The 20,628-nt window shown below is 41.7% G+C and overlaps 1 protein-coding gene across 4 annotated transcripts in view; it reads right to left on the bottom strand.

Annotated features, from left to right (window-relative positions):
• The window catches only part of als2b (alsin Rho guanine nucleotide exchange factor ALS2 b), a 125,950-nt gene that overhangs the window by 53,198 nt on the left and 52,124 nt on the right, over positions 1-20,628 (bottom strand). For 2 of the 4 annotated variants that reach the window (XM_060827540.1, XM_060827542.1), the window contains exons 9-14: positions 14,993-15,164; positions 13,722-13,911; positions 7,830-7,895; positions 7,359-7,521; positions 4,743-4,874; positions 545-571 (exon numbers count right to left, since the gene is read on the bottom strand). In XM_060827540.1, coding sequence (XP_060683523.1) covers positions 545-571; positions 4,743-4,874; positions 7,359-7,521; positions 7,830-7,895; positions 13,722-13,911; positions 14,993-15,164 — 750 coding nt within the window. The remainder of the gene's footprint in view (positions 1-544; positions 572-4,742; positions 4,875-7,358; positions 7,522-7,829; positions 7,896-13,721; positions 13,912-14,992; positions 15,165-20,628) is intronic. The other 2 variants (XM_060827541.1, XM_060827543.1) reach the window with 1 other exon arrangement.

Here is a 20,628-nt window from a genome sequence, read left to right as displayed (position 1 = left end):
TAGTTAGTAATTTTCAGAGGCTGACTGACACTAGGTAATGCTGAGGTACTTGAGAACCAATCTGACCAACAAGTTCTGTGGCCAATAAGGAAAGAAGAAGAATTTAACCTAATACACTTAACTGAGCTTGACGCGAGTCCAGAAATCAAAGTAACTCCTGCTTCAGCCCCTTCTCCCATTTCCACCTCTGTTGTGACATTATAACCTTGTTTCCATGCAGTAACATTTAAGGGAAGTCAGCGAGAAGGCAGGCTATTTAATAGCAGCTTCAACAGAGCATTGTGTTCAATATTAAATCACAGCAAAAGCAGGCTGAGACAACCTGAAAGCACACTTCAAAATGTTAAGAAGCTGTCAAACACAAGGATGGAAAGGGACAGGAATGGAATGTAACTTATCTGGTTGGAATCAGTACACGTAGGATCGCCTCCATGGAAATATTAACACAAGAAACTAATTCTAGAGAGGGAATGCTGCATTCTCAATAAGTGCATCTTTCATCATAGGCCACACATGAGATGTTTCCATACATATTTATACTCACAGTGGAAAAATGTCTCGTCAGAAAAGCCTAAAAAAGTTAAACTCATATTAACCCTTGCATTATTAAACAAGGAAATACATATGTTCCACAGACAACAACAAAGACAAAACTTGAAGGGCAAATGCCGCAAATGTGGGCTCAATTCATAGCAAGTGGAAAGATTGAAAATTCATGGTCATGTGCTGCTAGGTGCTCGGTGCCAGAAAATGTGGCATGCACCAAGTAAACAGGAGAACCCTCTGCCGTGGTGCCCTGATGTAGGAGCCAGTACAAGTTTCTCAATCTTACCTCTAATGTATAATTACACACTCCAAATAACCCACAGATAAAGAAACTAAACGTGATGCATGTCGCACACTGATTTTTCTCAGTCTGTGCTTTAAGTTACGCAGGCATTTGAATAAAACATTGAATTTAAGTTGGAAGCAGATATAACACATTTTAAAGTCCAAGGCAAGATACAAATGACCAAGGCTCAATGCTGGGAATGCTCCAACAGCAGATGCCCTCTCACACCTGGTAACATAGATAAAGGGTTTCAACTCCTTTAGTCTGTTCTGCTATTCAGTGAGAGCACAGTTGATTTGTGAGCATTCCATACATTGACATTTGTCCATTTCCAAAAGTATTTATGAACAGTAACCCATTACTCTCAAAGTTAAAATCAATAATTGGCCCAACATCAGTTGCCATTTGCAGAAGAGTGCGCCAAACTTCTAACATCCTGTATATGTAGAACTGCTTCCTAATTTCACTTCTGAAAGGTCTGGTTTTAATTTCTAGACTACCCCCCCTCCGTTAATCTCTATCATTAGCTTGCCTTAATTTTGTCAAAACTCTGAGGAATACACTTTGTATGATCTCTCCTCATAATTTAGCTCTTGGATTCTGGAGGCATTAAATGTTGCTGGCCCCCAACAGTTGAGTCATGGGAATCTCTGCAAGAAGACATAGGAAAGGGACTCAAGGACAAGAACAATAGACAAAAAGGGGAATGAGAGAAGTGCAAGGCAGAGAAATCAGATGCTCGGATCAAACAAGACCACAGTGTAAAATAATGGCAACGGGACAAATATTGTTAAAAAGACAAGGCTCGAGGCTTCGTGCCTTATTCCACAGAACATATGCAATAATGTGGATGTATTAATTGCGCAGATAGATGAAAATGATATAGTCAGCACACAAACATTCCTACTGCAAGGTCAGCATAGATGGGAAATGAATGTCCAGGGGTAGGTCAGACAAAAAGAAAAAAAGCAGTGAACTCTCATTGCTCATTTAAGAGGAACTAAATACAGTAACAAGGAAGGATATTAACTCCAAGAATGTGAAATCTTTAAGGGTAGAGCTGTAAAACATTGTTAGAAAATGGGGTGGTGGTGACATTGGAAATGGCATTAAACAGGAAATTAGATATGCAAGCAAGAGAAGAACGTGGCTAATTATGGGTGCCTTTAATCTGCATGTAGATTGGGCAAATTAAACCGTAACAATACCATATTAAAGAAATTCTTGGAGAGTTTATGGGATGGTTTACTGGACTCATGCATTGAGGAACCAACTGGAGAACAGGCCATCATAGACTGGGTATTGCGCAATGAGAAAGGAATAATGGTAATCCAATTGTGCAAGTCCCCTTAGTAATGAACAACTATAACATGATCAAATGCTTCATCATAACAGAGAATGTTGTAGTTAATTCTGAGACTAGGGCCCGGAGTCTAAACAGAGAAAACTATGATTGTTATGAGGTGTGAGCTGGCTATGGTGGATTGGGGGAATGCCACTCAAAAGGGACGATGGTGGAAGAACAATGGAAACATTGAAAGAACACACAGGTGAAATGCAACAATTGTTCATTCCTGTCTGGTGCAAAAGCAAAACAGTTAAGGTGGCCAAACTGTGGCTAACAAGGGAAATTAGAGATAATATCTGATCCTAGCAAGAGGCATACACGTTGACCAGAAAAATAGACAGATCAGAAGTGGGAGCCATTTAGAATTCAGCAAAGGAGGACAAAGGGAAAATACAGAGTACAAAAGTAGGCTTTCAGATGGGATTGAAGCCTAATAAATCCCCAGGATCCAATAATCTACATCCCTGAGGATGTAAGGAGGAAATAATAGATGCATTGCTGGTCATTTTTCAAGATTCTCTAGACTAGGAACACTTCTTACAGATTGGAGGGTAGCTTATGTAACATCTGTATTTAAAAACAGAGTGGATAGTGGGGAAAATGAGAGAGTCCATTTTAAAATATTGTTTTACAAGTGTTCTGGTATAAAATGGCAGGATCACACACATTCATCATAGATTTCTGAAAGGGAAATCCTGCTCAACAAACCGATTGGAATTCCTTTGAGAATGTAACTCAGTTGATGAGCTGGAACCAATGGAAATGGCTTACTTGGACTTTCAGAAGGCTTTTAAGAAAGTCTCACATCAGAGATTAATGTGTAAAATTAAAGTGCACGGGATTGGGGGCAGTGTATTGAGATAGACAGAAAACTGATCAGCAGAAAGAAAACAAAGACTAGGAATAAATGGTCCCCCCCAACCCAAGCGATAGGTAGTGACCAGTGGGGTACAGCAGGGATCAGTGCTTGGACTTGAGCAATTCATGATATATAATAATCATTAAATGCAATATCCCTAAATTTACAGAAAATGCAAAACTTTGTGGTGGAGGGATTGAATACTTACTGATGTGATGTCAACTAAAGGCATTTTTAAATTCAATATCAGGCTGGTTCCCAGCAACATTCCATTATTTTCAACAGAAACAAAGTGAATGTGATCTATTTGGGTTTCCAGAAGACCCTTGACAAGGTACCGCACAGGAGGCTGCTAAATACGATTACAGCTCCCTGTGTTAGGGGCATGGTTCTTGCAGGAAAAGAGGATTGACTGACTGGCAGAAGCAGACTGTTGGGATAAAGATGTTTTTTTCAGGATAGCAGCCAGTGACTAGTGGAGTTCTGCAGGGGGTTGGTGTTGGGACTACAGCTATTCACATTATACATTAACGATCTGGACAAAGGAAATAAGGGCATTGTTGTTAAGTTTGCAGATGACACAAAGCTGGGTGAAAGGCAGGTGGTGTTGAGGCTGCAGAAGGACTTGGACAGGCTGCGAGAGTAGGCAAAGAAGAGGCAAATGGAATACAATGTGGAAAAGATTATGCATTTTAGTAAAAACAATAGAGGCGTAGACTATTTTCTAATCTGGGAATAGCTTCAAAAATCTGTAGTACAAAAGAACTTGGGAGTCGTAGTTCAGGATTCTCTTAACATTAACACAGATTCAATTTGTAGTCAGGAAGGCAAATGCAATGTTAGCATTTCTAGAAGGCAGGAATGTACTGCTGATGCTGTACAAGGTTCTGGTCAGAGCACATTGTAATACTGTGAGCAGTTTTGGGCCGTGTATCTAATGACAGAGGAGGTTTACAAGATGAAGGGCTTGCCATATGAGGTTCTGGACTCTGGGTTTGCATTCTGAGTTGAGAAGGATCGGCGGGGGGTGGGTTCTCACTGAAACTTACAGAATACTGAGAGTACTGGATAGAACGGACATGGAGATGTTTCCACTAGGACGCAAGGGCACAATTTCAGAATGAAGTGATGACCCTTTAGAATTGAAACGAGGAGGAATTTCTTTAGCCGTAAGGTAGAAGAACTCTGTAGAACCCATTGCCACAGAGGCCCCAAGTTATTGAGTGTACTTAAGTCAGAGATAAGTTCTTGATGAGTAAGGGAATGAAAGTTTACAGGAAGACAACAGGAACTTATATAAATATATCAGCCAAGATCAAAACAGTGAAGCTGAGTCAATGGGCCAAATGGCCTAACTCTGCTCCCAATACTTATGGATCCCACTCTCCATCCCAACCCAACACCAGCAGTAAAACACTATTCACAGCAGCAGATGCATGCAAAAATGAGTGAGACACACACGCAGACAGTTACCCAGCCAGTGAGGGGGTGAGCAGAAAACAGCAAATGAGAGAGAAAGCACAGGAGCAGCAGAAATAGGCAACAAAGCAGAGATAGGTAAATAGTGTGCGAACATGTGCTTGTCTGGATGAGACCCCAAAGGTTTAACAGAGCATCACATAACCAATGAGATCGCATCAAACAGACAGACAATCTACAAGGGTTAAGGTCTGTACTATTGAAGGAATCAGTAGAACTTGTACCGTCATTTTCCCTGGGAATGTTTTCCAGAAGTTGTAGGTGTATTCTGCTTCTTTGCGCTTTTTCTTTAAGTACAGGCCAAGGGCTTCACACTGACAGCTGACTTCCTGCAGCTTGTAGTATTCTTTGGAGACCTGCAAAAGGATACAAAGCAGGATAGTGTTAACCCATTCAATTTCATAGCTACCCATCCAATGTAATGGTTTTTAAAGAGAGATGCAGCATACACCAGCAACTCTTGTAGTGGTTCACCCGAGTGGCCATTGTTCAAGTGCAGACAGAGAGTAATCTGAATAAAGGACGTCAGGATTGGGGAGAAGAGGAGAAAAAGCCAGGTTAATCCCCCGCTAAATTCTAGTAGAGATGCCATTTCTAAGCCTCCCAAAGCTGAGGATACAGAATAACTTGCTTCAAACCCATCCCCATGTCCCATCCTAATTCCTAATCCATTCCCACACTGCCCTGCACTGTCCACCTCATGCTCTCTTTTACTTACACATGGATCAACATCTTCACATTATTTTGTAAAGACCACGCTTTTTTATCTTTATGTTTTTTAAAATTTATGGACTGAAGTGAGAAAGGATTGTCATAGGTTTTAAAAAGCATGTTAGCTGAAACTCATGGCAAATATCATTTGAACAAACAGTAAATTGAATGGTCGCAGGTGAACTGGAAATGAAGGATTCTGTATTCACATGGAGCTCTGGTTCACAACGAGACGTTGATTGATCTATGGACTAGTGACCTCTCATCAATGACAAAGGCCTTTTGCCCAACAAACACAATGATTCTCAGACAGCTGAACAGTTTGAGCTGGGAACAAGAGTCAAACAAAGTGGTCAGTTATCCACCGGCTCAGGAGTCGTCTCTCTGCTCTTTGTAGGTAAAAACCACTTTAAACTGGAAGAAAACCAGTTCATCTTCCCTTCAGCAGTGGCTAAATTTTGACTTGTTAAATTTAGGTATCAGGGAAATTATATAGGTGAACCAGCCTCCCTGTGTCTCTGAAAATGGTGGAATCATTCAGAAAAGAAAGGTTGAAAAGTAACCTTCTGATTAGCAAGAATCAATTCAACAGAAACTTACAAAATACATGCATGTGGGTGTGGGGAGATTGTGTATGTGTACGTAGGGGAGGTGTGCACGCATGGGAGGGATGTGCGTGTGGTGGGGTGTGCGCGTGCAGTGTGTCGTGGGGAGGCATGGGAGCATAGCTGTGCGAGGGGGGTGGTTGTGCGAGGTGGGAGCGTGGGTGTGTGGGAACTAGGGGGATGATTGTGTGGTGGGTGTTGCATGGGGCAGGATGCGTGGTGTGCGCATGTTGCATGTGAAGTTGATAAGGGGAGTAAAATTTTAATTAATTAGTGTTATATGCTGACATTTAGAAACATTTACCTGTAGCTAGAGTCTAATTATTTGCAATAAACAGCAATTCTTAAGTACAGAAACCTGACCGGTGCCTTCTATCAACCTGGGCTCTGACAATCAGCTAGGTTGAGGAATTCTGTGCACACATTTTCAACTCTAACATTTTGTGATGACTGTGCAAATACTGGGACTTGATTTCCACATATTATCCCGGTAGGCCAGGATAACCTGAGAATTTCCTTCCAAAGTAAAACCTCTACTCTTCTGTTCATACAACGTTCTCTCTACTTGTGAACACCTTTTATCCCCAACTGCATCCTGAAAAAAAAATTAAATTGAACCCACAGTGAGTGTGTCAAAAGTACAAGTGTCTCTCTACCTTTAACAGACTGAAGAGCCAGTTTCTGAAAAGACAGAAGCCAAAGAACAAGTTTCACATCGCCACCACCAAAATTACCAGCCATCCCACATTGCCCAGGACAAAATCCGACCGCACTCTCAACAGCACGAGACAGGGTCACAAACATTTCACGGAAGAGCAGCATTAAGACAATAATTGATCCAGGAAAGAGAGGCCATTGAATCCATAACCCAAATTAGGGGCAAAAGATACACCCCAGGCATTAAACGTATTGTTTTGTGGGATCTTGCTGTGCAGTTGACTGCTGTACTTCTCACATGGCATCAGCGATTTCAAATTTACGTATGTAATTGTCAAAGGTTTGGGACTAGCCACTATATAAATGCAAGTTACCTTTCATTCCTCTCCACAAAGTGAGGACTTGACAGTTGTCCAGAGATGCCCAACTGGTTGTACAGATACAACCATTGATGGTCGTTCAACATTAATGCAGATTTCTGGTTCATGGTTATTCTGATCCATCAGTAAGAGATGACCAATGCTCTTGCCTCCTGTGTGTGTGCAACTGAATCTTTGAAATACTAAGAAAATCACCCGGGTGTGCAAGACTGCAAATGCCTTTACTGCCATTTACCCAAACAAAGTTATGGGAGGGATCTTTGCCAGCATCCAGCCCAGTGCCAGTACTTCTTCCTTTCCTCAACAAACCCTACAGCTCTCCATCACTGTACTGATTGCACTCTCAATGAATACCTTTCCTGGCAGTCGGTGAGATGATTCTCCAGTTTCTTTTTCCCCTGGAAGATGGTTACACTTTAATTCGGCTTTGAGGTCAAAGTAAATGCAAGAAAGAATTCTGGGCATGGCCAGCAAGAATTTCACTTACCACCTCAAAACAAGTTGCAAGTTTGAGCAGCAGACGGGCATATTCGTGCAGGTGCCTTGTGGGCATATAAAAGAGGGTGTGCAAGAGGTCAGCAGCATGGACACTCTCATCAGTCACTTCAGCTAACTGCAGGAGGGTTTGAAGGCTTTTGTTGAAGAGCTCACTGTGAAGGATACAACCAAAAGAAGCATATTTACAACATAGGACAGTTCACTCACCATACAGACCATTCAAACTTAGTGACCCAATCTCTCAAAAATGAGTTCACCTTCCAGGTCCCATAATCTCCCCACCTTCCCGTGACCCTTCCAATCCATCCCTCCCCTCAATCCACCCCCTACCACCCCATCCCTCTCCTCTGTTCTCATGAGTTATTATGCCCTCCAACCCTCAACACGTCAGCCACTCTTCCCCATCCCATCCCTCTCCTTGACCCATCCAACCCATCACGCCATGCCTTACTCTACTTACAATGTTGGCTTGGCCAGTGCTTGAAAACCACCAATCACCAAAAGATTCCCGACTGAGTTCGAGTACCTGAAACCAGACCGAACAGCACGGTCAACAAAACCACCTGCAACTTCATGGACATGAATGCCCAGGACAAAAGCAGTACAGGCAGTTCCCATTAGAAGGGAACTCCTCTTACTCTGCAGGAAGATGAGTCAACAGAAGCATGAACACCCGAGGCCAATGTAATTCTCGCTTCCGTCTGAGATCTACTCTACCAAACTAGCATTGTCACTTTAATCAACTTGCTTGGACAGGTTATGACCTGTCTAGAGCAGGTGGCGACAAAACACTACCACTGCGCTACAAGAACCCTTGCTAACCTTGTGCAGATTATGCTAACTATAGAGACCTTTATTGATTGGATCCAAAACTGCCTTTTTCTGTGAGGCAATATGTATAACCTAAGCTAAGCTGCATTTAGGGATTTTTGGTGGACAGAAGCAGAGTGGAGCCAACCTGGCTTGTATGCAGCATGATGGAGGCAGATCTGATTTGTAATCTAATTGGGAATATAGTAAAATACAGAGAAGGTACACTATAAAATACAAGGCATCCAATCATGGGCTTGTAGAATGGCTACCTAAACAGGAAATAAAATTCAATATAGATAAATGCAAGGTGGTGCACTTTGGTAGGAATAATAAGGAAGCTAAAGGTGTCAAGGTAAAGCACACAAGAAATTACTCCTCATTAATCCAGGTGGAATATTCATGTTCAGATTGCCATTCCACACAAGAACTGTTCAAAGGTGATTGGCCACGTGCAGACAGAAACATAGATATGGGTTTCAGCAACAGATGGGAAGATACAGGGCACATGACAGGAAATGTTAAAGGTGGAAGTGGACAGGCTTGATGGTTAAAACAATGTTGGATCAGAGACTGAGCCTGGGGTTAGGTAGGACACAGAGACTGAGAACTGTCTGGATCAGCCTCAGACAGTGGTCGGGTAAAGGGCAGGCGTCAATGTCAGAGAATACAATTTCTGCATATCTAATGGTGTGGTCAGATCACCAGTACGATAAACAATATGATAAACTAGATAATGCGTATGTGGTGGTGAGATAGAGTCAGGGTATCACCAGCAAGTGGGTGGAATCTGATACAAAAGTAAAATACTGTAGATGCTTTTATTTCAGACTTCCAGCAAAGAGAAATGCTGGAAACATTTCAGGCAGAGAGAAATAGAGTTAACACTTCAGGTTAGAACAACCTTTCATCAAACCTGAACAGAGATTGAAAGTAAAAAGTGAGGTCTGCAGATGCTGGAGATCAGAGCTGAAAATGTGTTGCTGGTTGAAGCACAGCAGGTTAGGCAGCATCCAAGGAACAGGAAATTCGACGTTTCGGGCCAGAGCCCTTCATCAGGAATCATTCCTGATGAAGGGCTCTGGCCCGAAACGTCGAATTTCCTGTTCCTTGGATGCTGCCTAACCTGCTGTGCTTAAACCAGCAACACATTTTCAGCAGAGATTGAAAGGGAAGCTTTTGATAGGGGAGGATAAATAACAAAAGCGTTCATGGTGGAACAGCCAACAAGAATGGTAGTGGATGTGGTCAAGAAACAAAAGGTTATGGCTATTTATCAGGCACCTGAATGCAACTTGAAGGAATATTAAGAAAAAAATTTGAAGACTAATCTAGTGAAACTACATATACAAAACAAATTTCAAACAAAAAGGAGAAAACCCACATTGAAGATGTGGAACCCAATGTTGTATTTTGGATGATGTCATTAAATTCAACAGCAAGGATGAGAAACCGGAGGCCAAGGATTGATCCCATGGTGACACTGGGGTGTCAGTCCAGGAGCGTTAACTTAGGCTACGGCAAGAGATTTGTCTGGAAAGAACCCAATGGACAAGAGTAAAACCAAGTCAAGTCAGTCCGAATGTGCTGGATAATAGAAGAGGGGAGTGGAAGGATGTGTGAGAGACTGTTTACAAATGCTGCATAAAGTTGATAAGGGTTTACAGGATACTTTATGATAACCCTACAAGTTGTAATTTGTTATATTGAGATGGGCCATTTTCAGTTTTGGAGTAGGGAAGAAATTTGTTTAGATGTGAGATCAAACAGAGTTCTGGTCACAGGGTTGGGAGGTGACATCATATTCTAGGATTTTGAGAACTGAAATGAATTAGGAATGGGGAGCTGAAAGTGCTGGAGAAACACGGAGACAAGCTGGACTTGACATGTTAATTCTGTTTTACTCTCTACAAGTACTGCCAGATCTGCAATATTTCATTTTGTTTTTATTTTGTATCTTGCGTATCTGTACTTTGTTTTACTGTATTGATGAGGGAGTCATTTCCAAGGAGACATGGGTCAAGGGTGAATGCAGTGAAAACTGTATATAAAACAGTGAACATAAAGCCTGAAGTATCAAAAGATGGAATCTCTCACTGACGTCTCTATACTGAGCATGCTGCACTATTTCAGTAAAACTCAATAGAAGCTGAAGGAACACTGATTACATACCTTGCTGCTATGGCCACAACATTTAATTTGACAATTTCAGGCCAAAGTTGTCTCCTATTTTGCTTCCTTCTCTTTGAATGTTTCAATGTTTCTTATTCTCATTTGCACAGCAGCACATGCGTATTTTCTTCTATTTCTCGCCCCATCATCTATCTCATGGACCAGAATTGAATGTTCCTGGAAGATTAATCTCTCTAAACAGCGATTTACTATAAACCGACCGACTCCCACAACTACCTAGACTAACCTCCTCCCACCCTGCCCTCTGTAAAAACGCCATCCCATATTCCCAATTCCTTCATCTCCGCCGCATCTGCTCCCAGGAGGATCAGTTCCAATACCATACAACCCAAATGGCCTCCTTCTTCAAAGACCGCAATATCCCCCCCAGATGTGATCGACGATGCCCTCCACCGCATCTCCTCCACTTCACGCTCCTCCGCCCTTGAGCTCCGCCCCTCCAATCGCCACCAGGACAGAACCCCACTGCTCCTCACCTACCACCCCACCAACCTCCATATACAGCGTATCATCCGTCGTCATTTCCACCATCTCCAAATGGACCCCATCACCAGAGATATATTTCCCTCCCCTATCAGCGTTCGGAAAAGACCACTCCCTCCGTGACTCCCTCGTCAGGTCCACACTCCCCCACCAACCCAACCTCCACTCCCGGCACCTTTCCCTGCAACCGCAAGAAATGCAAAACTTGCGCCCACACCTCCCCCCTTACTTCCCTCCAAGGCCCCAAGGGATCCTTCCATATCTGCCACAAATTCACCTGCTCCTCCACACACCATTTACTGCATCCGCTGCACCCAATGTGGCCTTCTCTATATTGGGGAGACAGGCCGCCTACTTGCGGAACGTTTCAGAGAACACCTCCGGGACACTCGGACCAACCAACCAACCAACCAACCAACCAACCCACCCACCCACCCCGTGGCTCAACACTTCAACTCCCCCCTCCCACTCCACCAAGGACATACGGGTCCTTGGACTCCTCCATCGCCAGACCATAGCAAAACGATGGCTGGAGGAAGAGCGCCTCATCTTCTGCCTAGGAACCTTCCAACCACAAGGGATGAACTCAGATTTCTCCAGTTTCCTCATTTCCCCTCCCCCCACCTTGTCTCAGTCAAATCCCTCGAACTCAGCACTGCCTTGCTAATCTGCAATCTTCTTCCTAACCTCTCCGCCCCCACCCCCACTCCGGCCTATCACCCTCACCTTGACCTCCTTCCACCTATCGCATTTCCAATGCCCCTCCCCCAAGTCCCTCCTCCCTACCTTTTAGCTTAGCCTGTTGGACTCACTTCCCTCATTCCTGAAGAAGGGCTCATGCCCGAAACGTCGATTCTCCTGCTCCTTGGATGCTGCCTGACCTGCTGCGCTTTTCCAGCGACACATTTTCAGCAGCAATCTCTCTGAACACCCCACCTATCACAGACCTTTCCTTTAACTTTATCCCACCCACTTTGTTCAAACCTGTTGTATTTCTAACATTTTCCCATTGATTGTGGATGGATATGGGAAAAGGACTGGCTTAAAAGCAAAGGATTGTTAAGTGATTGCTACACTTTATAAATGTTACCTGACACTTACTGCAAGTACTGTTTCCTTAGTTGTTGGGGGAAACTTAGTTACAGATTAGCTGGCCACAGGAGGCATGATATGCATGGAGATTTGGCCAGCAACTCAAGTAATGGATTACCTGGTCACTAGTCCTCAGACCAATGATGACAAAGGGCTCCCGCCTGCCAATAACTACGTGATTAGCTCCCAGATAACCGAACAACTTAGGGTTGTGAATGTTTGGGTAAAAGGGTGGGGCATCTGAAAGAGAAAGAGCTCTGTAGGTAAAAGCATCTCAGGCTGGAAGATAGTCAGTTTATTTCCCTCCGCATCCATAACACTCAGGTTTGTTTGTCTGTGTCTTTTTAGAATTTTAACAAGGAAGTTATTAGAACTTCAACTAATGAGCCATGCTGGTCATTTATTTTATTGTCTGTCTTTTGAACTGATTCATTTATAGTTTCTTGCCAAATACAGGAATGCGGCCAGTGTTTTCTGCTAACCTTAAGTTCATCAGACAGGTAAACTGGAGAACTTTGAGTACTTATAATTAAATATAACTTTTGTGACAACCCCAGGAGTAGTGAGGTTCAAGTACCAGCAAGCTTTCTCAAACATATGTCACATTATGGAAAACAAAATAGAACGCAGTGGCTAGAAAAGGTTGAATTATCTCCAGAACGTGCTGCATAGCATTTTTACTAATGTATAATCATACAGTTAGTGAAAGCATTGCTAATTTATAGTGTGAAACATGACAATTCTTGAAGGATTCAGCGGCAGGGACTAAGTGACAACACAAATACTAAGAAATTGAAGCACAGGTCAATGCTGAGATAACTGGCCTTACCTCAGCCAAGACAATAGTTGGGGCACAGCAACTAGCCCAGAACCATTGAATCCAAGAAAGGGGAAAATGGCACCAACTTCACATTGAGCTCAACCCAGTCCTTCCTGCCTTCCCAATGACCCTCACTGACATGATATTCACAAGGAACTTCCCCCCCCCCCCCCCCCCAAACAGCATTGTGGATGTACCTACATCAAACGGGCTGCAGCAGTTCAAGTAAGGCAGCTCACCACCATTTTCTCAAAAGCACCAATGGATGAGCAATAAACCATGGCCCAGTCAGTGACATCCACATTCCATGAATTGATTTAAAAGTAACGGTGCCAGATGATGGCCCAATACGTTGGTACTGCTTTCAGAGGTGGGACAAGCAGCAAATTGTGGGTTAAGGCAAAATACTGCAGTTGCTGGAAATCTGAAACAAACTGCTGGAGAAACTCAACAGATTTGGCAGCATCTATGGAGAGAAAAGCAGAGTTAACAGAGTCTGATAGCCAACAGTTCTGTCAAAGAAATAGAATATAAAGGAGCATCTTAACAGAAGAAACGTTATATAGAGCAGGGATATTCAGAAGAAAAAAAGTGTTTAGAGTAGAAATATTAAAAACTTTGGTGTGAGCAGCTGAAGGCACTGTCACCCATGATGTGGTGATTACAAAATCATTTAAGAGACCAGAATTGGTCAGAAAGCAACATACGTCAGTGAGCACAGGGATGATGGACAAACGGAAATTATTGAGAGTTAGGACAGAGGCACAGTTTTTGGTTCACCTTCAACTGATGGACGCCTGCAGCATCTCCTAGTTGTAGAATTAAACCTTTGTATTCTCATTGCTAGAAATTCATTATCCTTTCCCTGTATGCAATATTAAACAGTTCTACTCGCATTGGCTCATTATGAACACACGCACCACCTCAAAAACAGTAGCAGGGTTGTGTACTTGCTCTTTGAACGTGTCCAGGAAGATGTTTGTGTGCTCCAACATGGCGAGTGTCTTGACATCCTTTGAGGTGTGAAGGAACTTATTTAAGGTGACTGTGTGCTGTCCAATCAGGTAGCACAGCTTGCTATATTTGCTGGCTGTGTCCTGAAGTAACTGGCTCAAAGTCGAACCCAAAGTGGAAGACAGGTTATCTATAAAACAACATTCAGCAAAATTTATAAGTAACCTGTACAATCTTTCAAACATTCTACCTATTTTGAACATTAGATTGTTGTCTTGATGCTTCACCATTCAGGTCAAAGATTACAGTGGTGCTGGAAATGCACAGCAGGTCAGGCAGCATCTGAGGAGCAGGAAAATCAATGTTTTGGGCAGTAGCCCTTTATCAGGAACCGAAATGTCGATTTTCCTGCTCCTCGAATGCCTACTGACCTACTGTGCATTTCCAGCACCACTCTAATCTTGACTCTAATCTCCAGCATCTGCAGTCCTCACTTTCGCCTGCTTCACCATTCTTGTCATAGATGCATGTTCCAACTTGGCCATTAGATGGCACTCCAATCCTTAAAAAGCCAGATTATTTTATAGCTCCAGAAGGCAGCTAATAGTTCAAAGGCTTACCCAAAGCCCACTCCACTGCTTTGGACTTTCTTTCAGCACCGCAACAGTTTCTCTATATTCAAGACTTGCTTCAAAGTATCTGCTGTTGTGTGCAGTCTCCATCACAATGCCAATTCATATCCTTGGTTAATGCTCGCCTTAGGGCTTAAGAACACCTCAGTATTTTGCTGCATAACATTGACAAACTTGTCCTCAACAGTACTGTACTTCAATCTATGACACTGGGGTACAGCAGGAGTTCTGAGGAAGGGTCATTTGACCAAAAACACTAACTCTGATTATACTCTACAGATGCTGCCAGATCTGCTCAGCGTTTCCAGTAATCTCTGGTTTCATTTCTGATTTAAAGCATCCACAGTTCTTTCAATTTTTCTTAGACTGTCTACATAACATTTGGGTGCAGTACTGGTGGGGTCAGCTGTCTGTTACTCCAAATCTGCGTAGGGTTATTTCGCTCAGAATAGTTATTCAGAACTGTCCAACTTTGGCAAGACAATCTGTAATTGTACTAATGAGGGGAAATTGTGCAAACATTCTACTTTCTGATTCAATTTTATTCTTGTTTTGTCATTCATTCTCCGCATGCTGAAAACATTGTGAGATACTCTGGAGAGGAGCAGTAAGTGGGGTCAGAAAGATAATTTTCCATACCTAAACCCAGCAGGGGTTTGAGTATCTGATTTTTCATGTCACTCAGCTTGCAATGGAATCGCCTCTCTGATGATGCCAGTTCATGTAAGCTGGCAATGTAGCCCATTACGTTCCTGTCTGAGAGCTCCAGGCACATCTGTCCCCCTGCGACCAGGCTGTTTATGTATCCAAGCTGAAACCAAACACACAGAGTGACATTAAAGAAAGATGACAACAACTGGTCAACAAGTCCACATTCCTTCTATCCACACCGGACACTGTGAACACAGGAGAAGTATGATTTTCTGTTCGCGAAAGCTGGTAAAAGGATTCAACTGAACACCCCTAAAAATTCATTCCTTCAGAAACAAAAAACAGTTATAAAAACAATACACCAGAAACATTCAAATACTCAATGTGAAACTTAATACATCCACACTCTGCTTCTCATACCACAGATGCTTCCAGATCTGATGACTATTTCCAGCATTTTCTGTTTGATTCACAATTCCATCATCCGCAATATTTTGATTTTGCCAAATTAAACACTATTGCTCCAGGTCAGAGACTAGGAATCCTGCACTGAGTAACTCTCTCTCTTGTCCATCATCTACAAAGTACAAGTCAATAGTGTGATGGAATGCTCCCCACTTGCCTGAATAAGTGCAGGTCCAACAAGACTGGAAGCGTGACACCATCCAGGACAAAGCAGCCCACTTGACTGGCATCTGAACTATGACCTCCAACATTCACTCCCTTCACCACTGATGTACAGTGTTAACAGCATTCTACAAGATGCGCTGTATCAACTCATCAAGCCTCCTTTGACATGACTTTCCTACCCACAATCATTACCACCAAATAGAACAAGGGTAACAAATACACAAGGACACCATCACCTACAAGTTCCTCTCCAAGTCACATGCCATTCTGACTTGGGACAGCGATACAGTCCTTTCAGTATTTCTTGGTCAAAATCCTGAGACTCCTTCCTCACAGCACAGTTGATGTGCCTGGACGATCTGAACTGCAGGCATTCAGGAAAGCAGCTCACCACCATCCTCATGAGGGGAATTAAACATGAGAAATAAATGGCAGGCAACACCCACATCCCGAGAATAAATTTTTAAAAACCCAGAACGTTTAGTCACCCCACTTACTGAATCAATGCTCATGAGGCTTCATATTGTCTGCCATAACAAAAAGCCCACAAACTCAAGTGGACAAACATAGCAGCCAAGTTATAGACAAAGCTGCACAAAGAACAAAATAAATCTTTTTCAAAAAAAAGCTAGAATAAGTGCTGGCCAGGACATTGCGGGGGGGGAAAGAGATAGACCAGCTGTTCTTTCAAATGCTCAGGCAACGTTTACACTTGCTAGAGAAAACACACATTTCATCAGGATGATGTGTCCTTTGATCATTCAGCACTCCGATCTCCTGAGCCCAAACTGAAATTTCAGTTCTAACAGAGCTGGCAACCTTAACTGAGCAATTTTAATTTCTTTGTTCTCCTTGCTCATATTCTCAAAAAACTTGTAACCATTCTCTCTCCTCCAAACCCATCATGTTAGCAATACTCTTCCCTCAGGTATATGCCTTCAATCCCTAGTTCAAAAACTCTTACCTAGTTATTGACTCTATTCCTCACCCTGACTGAATGAGATGGTTTGCAACTTTGGCCTCATCAGTGACCCACATAGGGGTGTACTGCAAATCATACATCTACACCATTTCCAAGATCACCTATTCCCATGCATTGCCTGACTGCACCCTGTCTCAGCTCACCTACTGCTAAAATCCTCCCTCACCTCACGACCTCTTGATTTTACTATTCCAACATAATCCTTGCTGGTGTCCCACATTCCATGCTCCATTAAAATGACATCATTAAAAGCTCTGCTGCCAAAGTCTTTACTCACATAAACGTCTGTTTACTCATTAACAACGTACTTGCTGATATGCATCAACTCCTGTTCAAGCAGTACCTCAACTTTAAAATTCTTGTTCTTCTTTGCAAATACCTCCAGTATCCTCATTTGTTCCTATCTCAAATCTCCACAAGTTGCACAACCCTCCAAAATAGTCACAATCCACCAATTCTGGCATCACATGCAACTCTGATTTTAATTACATTACCACTGCTTTTAGCTGCCTGGACTCAAATCTTTAGAATTCTCTGCCTTGCATTCCTCCCTTTAAAAACACCTAAAAAAAAACCTGCCTCTTTGATCAACCTTGTGACCATCTGCCTTAATATCATTTAAGATGACTAGGTTATCACAACTTGTTTTCTGGTACTGATGTGAAGTGACTTATGACAATTCATAACACTAAAAGGCAGCTACATAAATTCAAGTCATTGCTGTGCTGCAATTCTCACTTCATTATTGAAGAAAAGATGGTTTTGAAGCTCATGTAATGCCCAAAATTACAGACACGTGTTTAAAATATGTTCACAAGTTAAAATAAATATTTATTTTTTTCTAATTGAAAAGAAAACTTTCCCTCTCTGTTCAGAGCACAGCAAAACCGACAGGTTGGACACGCCTATATTAAATAAAAGATCAGTAGGTAACAGTGCAGTTTCCTATTTGCTGGTTTTCAATCTTTTCAGGTTCAGGTCAATTTTGCTCAAAAGATGGAATACATCATTATACTCACATCTCCAAAATGCTTTCAAGGAACACTCTTAGTCACTCAATATGTCATAGAACAAAGTGTGACCTAATGAACAACAGACAAATAACCTCAAAAGGGAGATACAATAGCAGTAGAAACTGGGTAAAAGCTCTAGTTCAAGTAAAACATTTTTTGGGGAGGGGGGTGGCGCAATGGTATACTGCAATGCATCCAACAGGAGTTTCTCACAACATAACAGCAACTGATCAGCTTAAAACTCACTCAAGAACAGTGATCAATTGAGTCACATGCCAAGTCTCCATTTAACTCATAAAACTAGTGTGTTCTCAGATGATAATTACTTGGAACAAGATTAATACAATCCATACCCTGAAGGAATTCCACCTCATCCCTACAGGTTGCAGCAGTAGCCCAGTCTACTAATGCACAATAAATGGTGTCTACTTAGCTTGGACAGGCTGCATGTGTCACCACCCTTAATACTTAGAATGGAGTGTCAATCTTCAGAGAGTAGTCAGTTAAAAGCTCAGGAGTAATCCTGCTGATTTATTTTTTTAAAACATGTCTTCCATAAAAACATTAAACTAACAGTTTACAACTTTTCAAAACTGACTGCAAAGTCAATGACCTTTTTACTGAAAGCCAGGATGAAGAAGCAAGTCACATAATTATAGTATAACTGGTATTTAACTAGTTAACGATAGAATAAATGGTTCCAGGAAGTAGTAGTGATATACAAAGACCAGAAATCCACAGCTAATTGATGCTTGAGAATATGGTGACTCACCTTTTAATGCATAACGTGCAGCATATAAAGACTATTTATCTCTTTGATACCCATTTTTTCCCCCTTACATACTTTGTTGAATCATACAGCATTGACTATTCAGCTAACGTCTGTACTGTTTTTTCCCCTCCTCCAAATTCCCCAAATCAAACCTTGGTCCATGCCTGTGATTAGTTTTCTTGCCCCCAAATGTTTATCAAAATCTGGAACTTTCATTCATTGATTTGGAACCTTCCAAATGGCAAAATCAATTTTGTCCCAGATTGTTTACACTGCTCACAGCTGCCATCAGATTGATTAGCCAGTCTTCTTAAAGAAGTCTGCCATACTTGCTAGTTCTTAAACAACTTCCACAAGAAAGATTGACAGGTCATGGTCAAAGTCATGATTTCTTCCCTTGGAAAGTTTGTATTACCCCACTAAGACCATATGACTTTGCTTCCTTGACAGGTTCCAATCTTGTAAGATAATATTGTATAAGGTCAGGGTTTTGAAAGGGTTAATGTTGGAGCCTGTATTAGGGTCCACCCAATCTGATGTCATCAATGTTTGGAGGAAAAGGGGAGTTGAGCTTGAATTTTTATGGAGGTAGATGAGCCAGCATTGTTTCTTGATTGGCTAATTTAACAACATATTAAGGATATGTAACTTGTACTGATTGCATTCATGCAATAAGCTATATCTTATTAAAATCAAGGGCTTCTTATTAAGATTCACAAATGGTTATCTCTGTCCCTGTTAACCAAATAGTTTCTCAGATTCAATCTCATTGGGTTGGTGGCAACACTCCACTCCAACCATTAGCTAGTTCTAGTTGGTTCCACAGAAGTTATTATAACATTAAGTATTACAACATGCTTCTATTTTTTTCCTTGATAATATTCTTCCTTCCTGTATTTATGACAGCATCCATTCTTTAGTGAAGATAGATATAAATTACTTAATATTTGAATTTTAATTTCCACCTCCAAAAGAAAACTCCTTTTTGCTCCCTAATTATTTTGATTATGCAGATGATTGAGACAGTTTGGTTCTCCTTTGACACTTGCTAAAATGTTCCCATACATTTACTTTACCCTTATTTCCTCTTTTGTTTTTCTCCTGTGCTTTTTAAATCCAACTTGGGTTTATAACTTAGCAGAGAACTGATAATTACCAAAAGCCTCCAATTTGTTTCATTAGTTATTGAAGAAGCTCAGGTGCCTTGCCTTTTCCTCCATGTGGGAATGTGTCTAGTCTGTATCTAAACTCTTGCTTCTTTGAAGGTAACCCATGCTCGTTTACTTATTGACCTCTATCTCTCATTCCAAATCATTGAAACTAGTGCTTTATTCACTCAAGTGCCTCAATCTTTGATACACGTTATTTTCATAACTTCTCTAAACTTGATGGTGATCACTGTTCCACAAATGCTACATCAGAGAAACATCTCGATTTGTTCTTCAAACTAAATTACACATTGCTTCTTTTCTTCACTGGATTGAAAATACATTGATAAAAGGAATTCCTCCCTTTTTTTTCCTTTTAATTGTTGTTTTCAAGTTTATTGAATACCCCATGATCACGACTCTAAATTCCTTGCACTTTTCTATAATCTTCCTGGAAATGTGTTCAATAGTCCCCTTTCAGTTATTTGGAGGCCTATAACATACACCTTGTAGTTTGAGATTCTCTACTGTTGTTTATTTCTAACCAGATAGATTCTATCTTTGAATTTCTCAAATACATCATTCCCTCTTCAAAGCTGTAATGAGATCTGTTATCAATATGAACACCTATTATTCCTTTGTGAATCTTTCTTGAACGCACTATAGCCCAGAATATGGTCAAATTCTCCCCTTGTGTGGACCAGCTCTTTGTTGCAATACTGCCACGATATTGCAATCCCAGGAGCTAACTGTACCTGCAGGTTATCAACATTATCTACTCAGCATTTGTTTGCATTTATGCACATGCGCTCTAAGTGAGCCTTAGTTTGCCCTGCAGCTCACTCCTTTCTGATATCTTCCTCTATCCTAGATAACCATCCAATCCAATTATTCTTAATTTATAAATCACTGAATCACACAGCACAGAAACAGACCCTTCAGTCCAACCAGTCCGTGCCAAACAAAATCCCAACGAAACTAGTCCCACCTGCCTGCTCCTGGCCCATATCTCTCCATACCTTTCTTATTCATGCATGTACCTAAGTGTCTTTTAAACATTGTAACTATGCCTGCATTCA

This window comes from Hemiscyllium ocellatum, chromosome 7, assembly GCF_020745735.1.
Source record: "Hemiscyllium ocellatum isolate sHemOce1 chromosome 7, sHemOce1.pat.X.cur, whole genome shotgun sequence".
In the NCBI taxonomy this organism is placed as follows: domain Eukaryota; kingdom Metazoa; phylum Chordata; class Chondrichthyes; order Orectolobiformes; family Hemiscylliidae; genus Hemiscyllium; species Hemiscyllium ocellatum.
The sequence above is the reverse complement of the archived record's forward strand: the minus strand, read 5'-3'. Positions and strand labels throughout refer to the sequence as shown.